The 12,580-nt window shown below is 37.9% G+C and overlaps 1 protein-coding gene across 6 annotated transcripts in view; it reads right to left on the reverse strand.

Moving 5' to 3' along the window:
• Positions 1-12,580, reverse strand: part of col16a1 (collagen, type XVI, alpha 1) — a 68,594-nt gene that overhangs the window by 19,353 nt on the left and 36,661 nt on the right. For all 6 annotated transcript variants that reach the window (XM_056741214.1, XM_056741212.1, XM_056741211.1 and 3 more), the window contains 19 exons: positions 11,807-11,842; positions 11,594-11,704; positions 11,035-11,079; positions 10,102-10,137; positions 9,970-10,023; positions 9,043-9,174; positions 8,906-8,941; positions 8,729-8,836; positions 8,343-8,465; positions 7,459-7,512; positions 7,329-7,370; positions 7,156-7,191; positions 6,216-6,269; positions 6,058-6,126; positions 5,636-5,689; positions 5,119-5,145; positions 2,504-2,560; positions 2,377-2,418; positions 694-765 (listed from right to left, as the gene is read on the reverse strand). In XM_056741214.1, coding sequence (XP_056597192.1) covers positions 694-765; positions 2,377-2,418; positions 2,504-2,560; positions 5,119-5,145; positions 5,636-5,689; positions 6,058-6,126; positions 6,216-6,269; positions 7,156-7,191; positions 7,329-7,370; positions 7,459-7,512; positions 8,343-8,465; positions 8,729-8,836; positions 8,906-8,941; positions 9,043-9,174; positions 9,970-10,023; positions 10,102-10,137; positions 11,035-11,079; positions 11,594-11,704; positions 11,807-11,842 — 1,188 coding nt within the window. The remainder of the gene's footprint in view (positions 1-693; positions 766-2,376; positions 2,419-2,503; positions 2,561-5,118; positions 5,146-5,635; positions 5,690-6,057; positions 6,127-6,215; positions 6,270-7,155; positions 7,192-7,328; positions 7,371-7,458; positions 7,513-8,342; positions 8,466-8,728; positions 8,837-8,905; positions 8,942-9,042; positions 9,175-9,969; positions 10,024-10,101; positions 10,138-11,034; positions 11,080-11,593; positions 11,705-11,806; positions 11,843-12,580) is intronic.

The following is a 12,580-nucleotide window of genomic DNA, read 5'->3' on the forward strand; positions in this document are numbered from 1 at the left end:
GTTCAGCCAAACAGAGAGACCCACCCAAAAAATGTATTTAACCTTATTGCTCGTAATGCTTGAACATTAATTATGAACTAGTTCTTAAATAATACAAATGAAAATGGGCATTCTTTAAGTACAGCAACCTCACAGTGAGCTCTGTATGGTTTTTAAACAGAGAAAGCAGCATGATCCCAAACCACAAATTAATTAAGCTATTTATTAAGGTAACATTACATAATTCATTTATTAAGAATTTTAAATATACATTAAGACTTACATTATATAGATATTACATTAAAATATATTTACATTAACTTTTTAGAAAGCACAGCCATTGAAAAAGCACATCCCGCTGCACTAAGTTCCCAGAAGCCCATTTAAGAACTACATTAGAGTGTGTATTTTACATGCTTAATTATCTTGAAATTACTACGATTAAAGGCGACATTACATTTAATTAACATTTAGAATTAATTACATTTTAACTATTTATTTGCTACATTAAGATTTATTACAACAGACAATTTTACTTTTAAAGAAAACCTTTTTCTTTTAAATTAGCAGAAGCTTTAGCTGAAGCCCCAGGTTACCCATGCAGGCAACCCAAAACAGAAGCCCCACAAAGAGAGAGAGAGAGAGCAGACAGAGCAGGGGGGTCACCCGAATGCCAATGCATGGCATGTGAGTTCCAATCTGTTTTATACTCACCTTTGGGCCTGGGATTCCATTGTAGCCCTGAGGCCCCGGAACACCTGGAGGTCCCGGTGGACCAGGGGGACCCTGAAACACATTAAAGGTGGGGTTAAATGCGATGTCATTCATTCTGACTTCTTCACACTGTTCAGACCTGCAAACTCGGAAGAGGTGAAAAAGGGGACAGCATTACAACAAGGGAAGGGGGGGTAGTATTGTTATTTTCTTCAGGCATTGGGTCTGCACATGTTTTTTAAGCGCACCACAGGACACCTATGGAGCAGCTCATCACTTGACAATAATTTTGAGCTACAAGAAAAAATTTGGATTTTGGTCGAATTTGAGATTTTCATAAAAAATAAATACATTGCCCTCATCTCGCACTCCCAATGCTCCAAGTCATACTTAAACATCCAAAATGATTTTCATTTGTCTAAGTTTTCTGTGAGGTGCACCTTCCTAAGTCTTTCCTAATACAAACTGGACGCGGTCCATTCGGAAGCAAGGCACTTGCACGTCTGAGGTTTTGGTTTTAAAACATGCAGAATTGAGAAAATAAAGTGCGGGCGGACGTTAAGAGAGTTATTAAGAGAGATAAAGTGCAGGACCTGATTGATGCAAGTTATAAAAGTTCAAAAAAAGTTTTAAAGAGCTTTCATGAAAAAGGACTGAATAATACATTTTGCGTTCATCCTTTTCAGCAATGCTTCTCACGGGCGCAAACATGACCTTTGAAAGACATGATTCTGGTTGGCCCAAGGACCACAATAAGACAATACAGTTATCTTGATTCTGGTTGGCCCAAGGACCACAATAAGACGATACTGTTTTCTTGATTCTGGTTGGCCCAAGGACCAAAAAAAGACGATGCTGTTATCTTGATTCTGGTTGGCCCAAGGACCAAAAAAAGACGATACAGTTATCTTGATTCTGGTTGGCCCAAGGACCAAAAAAAGACGATAAAGTTATCTTGATTCTGGTTGGCCCAAGGACCAAAAAAAGACGATACAGTTATCTTGATTCTGGTTGGGCCATGGACCAAAAAAGACGATACAGTTATCTTGATTCTGGTTGGGCCATGGACCAAAAAAAGACGATGCTGTTATCTTGATTCTGGTTGGCCCAAGGACCAAAAAAAGACGATAAAGTTATCTTGATTCTGGTTGGCCCAAGGACCAAAAAAATACGATACAGTTATCTTGATTCTGGTTGGGCCATGGACCAAAAAAATACGATACAGTTATCTTGATTCTGGTTGGGCCATGGACCAAAAAAATACGATACAGTTATCTTGATTCTGGTTGGGCCATGGACCAAAAAAAGACGATACAGTTATCTTGATTCTGGTTGGGCCAAGGACCAAAAAAGACGACGCTGTTAGCTGTCATCTTGATTCTGGTTGGCCAATCCAATCCAGGTGCTGGACTATTGACGTTTCAGACGCTCGAGAGTAGATGCCTAAGAAAAAAACTCTTCGGAATTACACGATTCACATAAATGACTTATTTTTGATTCAAAACTGTGAATTTCGCCGAAAAGTGACTAGTTTGCAGGTATGCACTGTTAAACATGCTGGCTTCTCATGCTTCATATGGTCAACTTGTCAAAAAACAAGTTGGATGCATGGCGTAGTATTTCTGTGCTCGATATGAAAAGAAAATTTCAAGGATAGACACGGGGAGTTCAACTTCAACATACCTGAGGACCAGTTTGCCACCTGCTTTCACCACCTGGGACACCCTGAAGGATAAGAACCATCAAACTCAAATTTATGCGTAAGGGTGTGAATGTCCTTTATTTAAAACCAATAAAAGCTTTAGCTCACAGGTCCACCAGTTCCAGGGAACATGTAATTCAGACAGTTACACTCTCCTGGTTCACCCTGTGACACAGAAAAACACTTTAGTTATGATACATTGATATCTAACAACATTTTAATTTACCTCAGCAAAAGTCACTTACTGTATACTAGTCGGTTTATGCTAAATTAATGTAGATTGCGATCGATAATATACACTCTGCAGTTTCTTCTAAGGTCATGTAAGTCGTTTTTAGTATGAAAATATGAAATCTACAGGGTTTTGGGTGATTGTTAGGGCATTGCCAGGTGTTTGATGACTGGCCCGAATAATGATAATTATTTTAATATATAGCCGGGGGAGGAAATAAGACCATTTAAAAAAAGAAAAATCTGAATTTACTATTTAAACACATCTGTTTAGGTTAAATTATCATTTTTGTTAAATTATTTAAACTACTAACAATATTTCTCCCAGATTTCAAATACAAATTTTGTTTCTGTTTACATTTATTTGCAGAAAATGAAAACTGGAGAAACAGGTCAAAATAACAGAAAGATGCTGGAAAGTTAATATTCACTTTAAGTTAATATTCATGTATTTAGAAAAAAAAGTGATAACTTGAGATTTGTGTCAAAGTTTTCAAGTGTCTTGTTATGCTTTCAGTCTTTTACAATGCTGTTGAATGACTTTGTCTCTTCTGATGTTTGATTTTGTTAAAATTCAACAGACACGATACTGGAATGGCCACAATACATCTAGAAATGCTGAATTAATGAAAATTTGGAATGGTCTCTTAATTTTTTCAGCGTCCGTAAAAATTACAATATAATGATAATGTGAATAAAAAGCAACAACCCTGCATATATTTAAGCTGTTTGTTGAGTCTCAACAGTGTTTGTATCATAGAGGAAATAATCTTTCATGCTAACAAAATAATCTTATTTACACTTATCATTTCAGCCCAATGTTCCAATGTTTCCAAAGTTAAAATCATCAGCTCTGTTAATGTTTTGTCAACATACTAGAAGCAAACATTGCAACGCAACAAATCTAGAATTAGTTGTGTTTCTGGATAAAAGAATCTGCTAAATGGAAATGTATAATCACCAAAATCAACAAAGTCGTGTATCCTGACAGGGTAACATTGTACAACATCATTTGTTTTCTCTTTCAAACCTGTTGAATCTAACACAAGTCCTTAAGACGTCATCATTTATACACAGCTCAGGTCCCTCCTTCAATATAAACCTATGGTATGTTTTCTCCAGTTTTACCATCCGCCATAGGCACGCACCTTATTATAGGCCTACTTATTAATTATGTACAACACTAAATACTAAACATGACGTCAGAATTACAAAAGACTGTGGAATTCTATCCCGGCAATTGACAGGAATGACAGGAAACTTCATCACACTTAGGAGAAATATGCATCATTCAATATCAGCTGACACTTTCCTCCATGTTTAGACAAATGAGTCTGGGAGACAACAAAGCACATTAAAGAGTGAACCATGTGCAGGGCTTTGCTTTCGAGGGCTCTCTTCCTTATTCCCCTCACGCTCAGTTTCTTTCTGTTTGATACTATGTGATGGCAGATTACCGATGACAGCTGTAATATTCACCAATTAATAGCCCTGTTTCAGCCTGAGGGGATTTTTAACTTTTCCAGCATTGCCAAATTCTTCTGTCAGACATCTCTCGAGATGGTAATCGTGACACATTAAATGTTTCGGGTTTCAGGTGTCCACTTTATGATTTTAAAGGGATCACCAAAAAATAGATCTTATAAGCCTAATTATTCCTATAATGCCAAGTTCTCTATTATTAGGTATTTAATAATCAGAAATATCTATCATGAACAAGACCGTTTTTTTTCAAAGCATTTTTAGCACTGTCTTCTAGAGATGAGAATTTTTAGCGCTGTCAAACAATTAATCGCGATTAATCACATGCAGAATAAAAATTTGTGTCCAAATAAAAAGAAAGAATAAAGATATATCCCTGTGCATATTCATTTTGTATTTATTAACACAAACAAGCAATTTTTAAGAAAAATAATAGTGAATATGTATGAATAATTTGAATTATTGGTAAAAATTAACAAATGCATCAAAACATTTCTCAAAAATATGCACATGTATGTGTTGGTGTACATGTTTATAAAAAGAAAATGAATATGAACAGTAGACAGACATGTCTACTATTCTTGGATCTTCATGATTCAATTAAGGTTCTTTTACTAATTTTGAGGCAGCACCAAATTATTGACCTCACATTGTTCTGCTCTCTATATGAAAATATATATTTTTCGATATTTCTAAACCAAAATAAAAACCAAAATCTTAGAAAATTGTGTCTAAAAAATGAAATTAAAAAAGATATAACTCACAATACTGAGGATCTACATCACCCGCATAAGGAACAAAACGTTCACTATCTATATTTTTTTAAAGAAATAACAACCTGTTCTCTATACCCTACTCTAGGCTTCTTATACCCTAGGTTGTCTCTCCAGGCTGGACATGTAACTGTCTGTACAGCCCGTCCCTCTAAACATGACTCTTCAAATCACACGCTCTTAGTGCTTTGAAGGACCTCCAAATTGCCTTCCCAGCTCACTGATCCAGACACTTACCTTGTCACCCTTAGGCCCACTGGATCCCTGAAAGACACACACAGACAAAAGCTCAGTTAGACAGTGTTATCAAGTAGAAGTCTCCAGGGCCGGAGAGATGAGCGTGAATCAGGGACAGAAGCAGCGACAGATGACGTGATGAAAGCAGACAATGTGTTGCTGTTAGGGATTCAGGCAGAGTCAGAGACGGCCCGGGTCTGTCTCTGGATTCCCTCCTTGGGCGTTCGGTGACAAAGCCCAAGGTAATTAACATCTGACGCGGAGACAACAGACGACGCTGCCTTTGCTTTTTTAATGAGACGAGCTTTGGCAAGACAACAAGCCCTCGCTGCTGTCTCTGAAGCTTCCAGGAGTTCATCTGATGCCATCTCCAGATGCCAACGAACTGCGATCAAGAACAGACAATGCGGTCGCGCAAAGCTGATAATGAAAGAGCGCGTGCCACAGCGAAGGAAAAGCAGAGGAGAGGGAGGGATGGAAGAAGAACAGAGGACTACTAGATCTTTAGTGTACTTACAGGTAAACCATCCTGTCCTGGTATTCCGGGAGCTCCTGCCATACCATCTCTGGCCTAGAACACAGAAGAAATACTGTAAATCACTTTACTGTTTGTATACTGTTGTTATCTACTGTAGTAGTGAATGATAAAGACACTGTTTGAGAACAGTGTTTGTAAAGATAACTTTCCAGATTTCCGGACATTTTTAATAAAGGTTTGAAATATAAAGCAAGTTGAAATATTAGCATGTTTTACACATTTTAAATGTGTGTGTGTGCTGTCAGTGGTTTTGTTTTTAAAAATAAAATTGAAAAAAAGGTAAATTGTGAAAATTGCTAACAATAAAAATGAATTACACTAATTTAATAATTTGTAAACCTCACAGGAATCAAATGCAGATCATCTTTAACTTTTGGGTGTCTAACAACACCAGCTCTTACCGGGGGTCCCACTGCTCCTATGCCCGGTGGCCCCTGTGGCCCTGGTGGTCCTATTCCTCCCTTTGGACCCTATGAATTTATAGAAATACATGAAGACAGAACTGAGGGAAGATCTGATGTCTGTTATAGCCTGATAATCACTGTGATTGTAGACTTACCCTCTGCCCCGCGGGTCCCACTGGCCCTGCTGGTCCCTGTTGCCCTTCAGTACCCTGTAGGAGACATTTAGGGTTACCAATTGTGAATCATATCAGTGAAGACACAAACCACATATCTAGACTATCTTTCACAAGAAATGTTCTGCTGTCTATGCAAATTCTCACAACAAACAAACAAGACCCGAAGACTTCAATTTATTAACAACCATTAAACCAATAAACAAAACACACCAAAAACAATAAAGTAGCAGTTATCATTTTATTTAAGGGTAAGTTCCCCCAAAATGAAAATTCTGTAATCAATAACATACCATCTAGTTGTTCCAAACCTGTGTATTTTGTTTTGTTCAATTGAAAGATATTAAAAGATATTTTAGACAGAAAAAGATATTTGGAAGAATGTTAGCAACTGACAGTTCTGGGGCACCATTGACTACCATAGTAGGACAAATGTAAATAGTAGTCAAAGGTGCCCCAGAACCGTTTGCTTTCATAAATTCCTCAAAATATCTTCTTTTATCTTCAACAACAAAAAAAAATGTATGTTTCCTACTATGGTAGTCAATGGTGCCCCAGAACTGTCAGTTGCTAACATTCGTCCAAATATCTTTCTCAGTGTTCGACCGAACAAAGAGATTTATACAGGTTTAGAGCAACTTGAGGGTTAGTAAATGATGACAGAATTCATTTTTGGGTGAACTGTCCCTTTAAATAAACAATGCGTTCCATAAAGATTTACCTTTGTAAAAAGTTAAACATGTTTGTTAAACAGGGCTGTATGTTATTATGATAACTCCAATGAATCAGATAAGGCATTAGGATACATTTATGCCAAATTATAGATAATTCAAAGGTTTCACAAACTTTTCCTTCAGCTTCACATTTGCATAACTAAATTGTTCTAATGAAGAACAGGAATGAGACAGTTCTGCACACTTACAGGAGCTCCGGAAAAACCTCGAGGTCCCTGCTCGCCCTGCGTGAGAATGTCAGAAAGTTACAAAGAGCTGGTGCATTCAAAGAATCCCTCAAATATAATTTTTACCAAATGCAAGAGGTTTTAATCTTATGAGCTAAAATTATTTCGACTGAATGCTGTACAATTTCATTTACCTGCTGTCCTGGAAGGCCAATACCTGCAGGCCCGGCTTCACCCTAATAAAATAAACACAGTAACAAGCCTGACGTTACAAAAGTCAAAGTCACTCTTATCAGTCAGGCACACAAATGTTCTATTCTTTACCTGACTACCTTTCAGTCCCGGAGGTCCCTGGATACCCGGTGGGCCAGGTTTACCCTACAGAATACAGATAACGGAGGACAAGTTTAAATTTAGCATTTCACAACAGGTACTGTTCTTTCACCATCAAACATGCTGCCATGCTGAGTTGAGTCGGACTCGTTTAAATATCGCTGCCGTCTGTTTGATCCTTTCGCTTGTTTATAATTCACGGTTCCCTTATGGCCTGCTGTTTCTTATTTGACAGGCCTGACAATGTTAATATGTAGCCGCGTTTATGTGTAAAGGGAAAAAAAAGTCTATTAAAAACATTTGTTTAATTAACTGGTGTTTTTCAACCAGCTGAAAAGTCTATAGCACATATTTCATAAACATCAAGCGGGTTGATCTGATTAATGTCTGATTTATGTTTAATACTTTACGTTAATGGAGAAGAGCCACAAGATGGCACCGGTGAGCTCTTGCGACGCAAGGGTCGGCAGACTAATTTCTGGTCGTATAATACTATTCAATTCAATTCAGTTCTATTTATGTAGCGCTTTTCACAATGTTCCATTGTTTCAAAGTAGCTTTACAGGAAGAAAGATAAAAACAAACAAACAAACACAACTCTATCAAGTTGATTTGGATTAACAAAGTTTTCAGCAATATAAAAAAGATCTGTCTTATTGCTGAAGTATTACTTCTTTTTCTATCTAAAAAACGCCCATATATGCCGGCCATAAACCTGTGTTGTGTTATACGACCAAAAATTTGTCTGCCGATCTTTGCGTCCCAAAAGCTCATATTGATGCCATCTTGTGCAACTAGCGAATAATAACAATGATGCTTACTAATAAAATATAACTATTATTTTAACTATTCATGTGCACAGAATTAAAACTCACCTGTTTCCCATCTCTACCCTGTCCTGGCAAACCTGGTTCTCCTCTCTCTCCCTTGGGTCCTGCTAGGCCAACCACATTGCCGTTTCCTTCAGGGAATGATGGACAGCTGTCACACGCATCTCCCTGGCGACACACACAGTTGCATTAACAGAGGAGGGATGGCTCAGACTTTAAATCACTGGGGAGCCGAAATCCAGTTCAAACAGATGGTTCAGAACAATTATCTGGAGAGATACTTTGTCTGTGCATGAGTTTGTAATGCTTTTTTCCCAAGGTGTAATCTATTAAATCAACATGATGAATTATTTGAATATGCTCTGATAATGAGGAATTCTTCACAACGTAATTATTATGCATCCATATGATCGACGATACGCAACACTGACCTTTTCTCCTTTCACTCCATCAAGGCCATTTCTCCCTGATTCTCCTTGAGGTCCTAAGGCTCCAGGTGTCCCAGCAACACCTGGGTCCCCTTGTAAACCCTGGTTGCCCTACAGGTAAAAAAAGTTACGTGACGCTTAAAAAAGGAATTCTTGTTCCTCCAAAATAAGAAAACTTACCTTCTCTCCTTTGAACCCCTGTAGACCTGAAGGTCCCTGTTGAGACACCATACATCAAAGTGAGTTTTTGGCTCTTTAAATTCAAAACTGCACCGAATGTACACCACACCTGCAGAATATACCGCCATCAGACGTACCTGTTTGCCCTCGACTCCTTCTCCAGGTGGCCCTGGAGGTCCTGGAGGGCCACGTTCCCCAGTCAGCTTTATCGTGGATGGGCCACTTCCAAACTCAGAGGCAGAAGTATCACACATGCCACATGATTCCCCCTGACATACAAAGTGTTTAGTATTTGTCCACTGGCTGTCATTAAATAGTGTTGTCAAAAGTTTATCATGTTATACCAAAGAATGTTTGAAAATAATGAAGAATTCAGAATCATACACACTCTTCTATTCATCCTTTAAAATGACTAATAATGAAAATAATGAATACATAATGAAAAATAGCAATACACTTTACATACAGTTTACAGTAAATATCAAGTTATAACAATAAATAATCTGCCAGATCAGCTATTTACACAAAGTTGTCTGAAGCAAAGAATAGTTATATTAGCCGTTCAGTCAGATATTCAGCAAATTCTTCCGTTAATAAGATTTTTCCATTAGATGATAACCTGATGTGGGTGTGACGTGAAACAATATCCTTAATCTACTGTTTTATACCAGTTTTCGATTTCTGCAGTAGCCAGGCTCACAAGCGAATCTCATTATCAAACATCGCATTTCTCTGATAGGATGTAATTGAGACATGTTCATATACATAATGAACAGACAAATGGACCTTTTCTCGTTTCCGGGTTTCTCAGAAGTGGGTTCGTAATATTTGGGTAAACTTCTATAGCGTTGAATGTGAGACTTCCACAAATACTGTATATTTTTTCCCTGCTCAAATAGCAAAAGAAAAACTCATTTTACTACTTTCAACAAAATGAATAAAATAGAGAGTCTGATAACGGCGGCCGATTTCCTCCCATCGAGGGAAATCTGTGTCTCTTATAATGAAGATAAGCAGCTGGCTAAAACCATGCAGTCACAAACTTAAAAGGTCAGCTTAATCACCTTGGCTCCTTTATTCCCATCTTTACCACTTGGACCTCTTGGACCAGGTTTTCCCTAAAAAACACACTCAGATTCAAGTTACAAAACATAAATAATTGCTTCAGACTAATACTAAAACAAATGCTTACTTACAGTTTTGCCCTCGTTTCCTATACTGCCCGCAATGCCCTATAACCAAACAAGAGTGTCAACAAAGAGTCATTTTATATTGGATTTCCTTGTATGACAAAAAATATAATCGCTGTCGATTATATTTAATAATTCACTGAAATTTACTTTCAAGTATCAACATGGATCACACACTTCGTACCTAGACCTTATTTTGCCAACTGGTTGTTGTCCTCAAGTAAATAAATCCTAAACCCACACCAAACCCCAACCCTAACCATAACTTACCACTTAAATCAGAGGGATATGATAAGTGAAAAGCAATGGTCTAGAAGCATCTACTCCTTATTGGAAGATTAAACTTAAAATAAACTGTAAACTTATTTCTGAAATCTGATTGGTTGATTTAAATGTTGTCCAAGGATCAACGTGATGTTGTCCAAAGGGTATCAACCACCTGGCAAAAACAGGAGAGCAAACTTGCATATGCACTGTGGCTCCAAAAGTATATTTCAATAAATTAAGTGTATTTCATTTCATGTATTTGGTTACCTAAGCAACACTTTTGTGTGAATTTCATTGTATTTATGTTCTGGCAGGTGTCCAAGCAACTCACGCACAGGTGCAGTTTAAATATGGCTTTAACTTTAACAACCATCTTGACAAGCAGTGAAATGTGGTGGAAAACATGCTTGTGCTATACTAATTTAAATAAATGCCACATGGATTGTCTTTTTTTTCTAAAGCATTAACACATTTAAAAAAAAATGTTTACACTTAACACATTTTAAACGTTTTTTTTACATTTAAAATTGTGCCATTGTGACACTGTTCGCATGTGTCAATCAGAATGTCAACAATGTAGCCATAAAAATGGCAAATAACAGCGGCTTCTTACTGTATACAAATCTATACAGATTCAGAATGTATGACTTTCTAGAAAGCTGTCAGGTTTACCTTTTCGCCTTTAAGTCCAGCAAGGCCATTTGGACCTGGCTCTCCCTGTATAAGTGTGTATAAGTATCATAGAAGACAAGAAAGAAACAGAGAAAGCAGAGAGAGGGAGATAAACAGAGAGAGAGATCACTGCATATTCTCTTGTTTAACAGACATGAAAGCCATTCTTGGTTGATTAATTCCCCAATCTGTCCTTACAATCATTTATTAAAAATACTTGTGCCTGAGGCTTATATCTGAACAAATGGAGTAACACAGATCGGGATGTCTGGAATTATGCATGAGCCGATACATGCATCTCTGCATGCTCCAATGCGACCAGTCAAATGGAAATCCAAAACTGTTTGCACTGCATTATAATTGACTGCATTTCAGGGCTTTTAGGAGGAAGCGTGGTCGATCTTTCTGAAATGCTGTGTGATGTATGTCAATGAGGATTTACATGATTTAAGCCCTTTTACTCAAATAGACTTCATGCCACACATTTTATCAGTGTTTGTGTGTGCTGTGGAGGATTCGAACCCATGTCTTTGGCATTGCACCAATCGGTCACATTCACCTGCTCTCCTTTCTGTCCAGCACCTGGATCTCCTTTTTCTCCCTTCCGAGCACCGTTCAGAATGCCCGCAGGAATATCTCCAAAGGTAGGGCAGCCGGTACAAGATTCACCCTATAACAGAAAGAAAAATTTTAAAGGCAAATTAAGTTACAATGCCACAGACATCACAACGAGGGAGAGATTTTTCATCTTGCTAACAAACACAGGTTTTACCTTTTCACCTCTGCCACCGTCTGCTCCTGGTTCCCCCTGTGCAAGAATCACAGACACGATGTGTGAGACGCAGCCTGTAAGACTAACTCGCACTGTGTGACACTTTCAGTTCTTCAGCGCTCTGAATTTTAATGAAAAAAGCAGGCGGACGTTTAGCCCGGAATACATAATGCGATGTGCTGTAGTTGTCACAACATGCATTTGCTGACTTTTGAGGAAAAGCTCTCCGACTGGAAGTAGCTGTCGACAGACTTGAGGTCTGTTTTTTTGCCGGAGTGTGGTTGTCTTGAGATAGCATCTCTAAATGCTTTCTCAGATATGTTTTAATCAGCCCAAACACTTAACTAGTATTCATTTGCTGGAGAACAGTCCAAAACTGTCAAATAAATTTGTTTACGGAGGTCAATGTAATCGTCTGAAATCCACTTTTAAGCATACTGTGAGATGGTGGTCAAGTGGGTTAAACCACTGAACTGGTAAATGAAAGGTTGCTGGTTCGATCCCAGCAGCCACCACCAGTGTGTCCTTGAGCAAGACACTTTACTCCATGTTGCTCCAGGGGGATTGTCCCTGTAATAAGTGCACTGTAAGTCGCTTTGGATAAAAGCGTCTGCCAAATGACTAAATTATAAAATTATACTGTTACAGTCATTGCCTTGTCCGAAGACACAATTTATTTAAACAAAGCTTTATCTTATATAAATCTTTATACAAAGATATTTCGTAATATTCAGCAACTCGGCCAAGTCAGAATTAGGGAAGTTATCCGGAAGA

Source organism: Triplophysa dalaica, chromosome 25 (genome assembly GCF_015846415.1).
Source record: "Triplophysa dalaica isolate WHDGS20190420 chromosome 25, ASM1584641v1, whole genome shotgun sequence".
NCBI classification, from domain to species: Eukaryota; Metazoa; Chordata; class Actinopteri; order Cypriniformes; family Nemacheilidae; genus Triplophysa; species Triplophysa dalaica.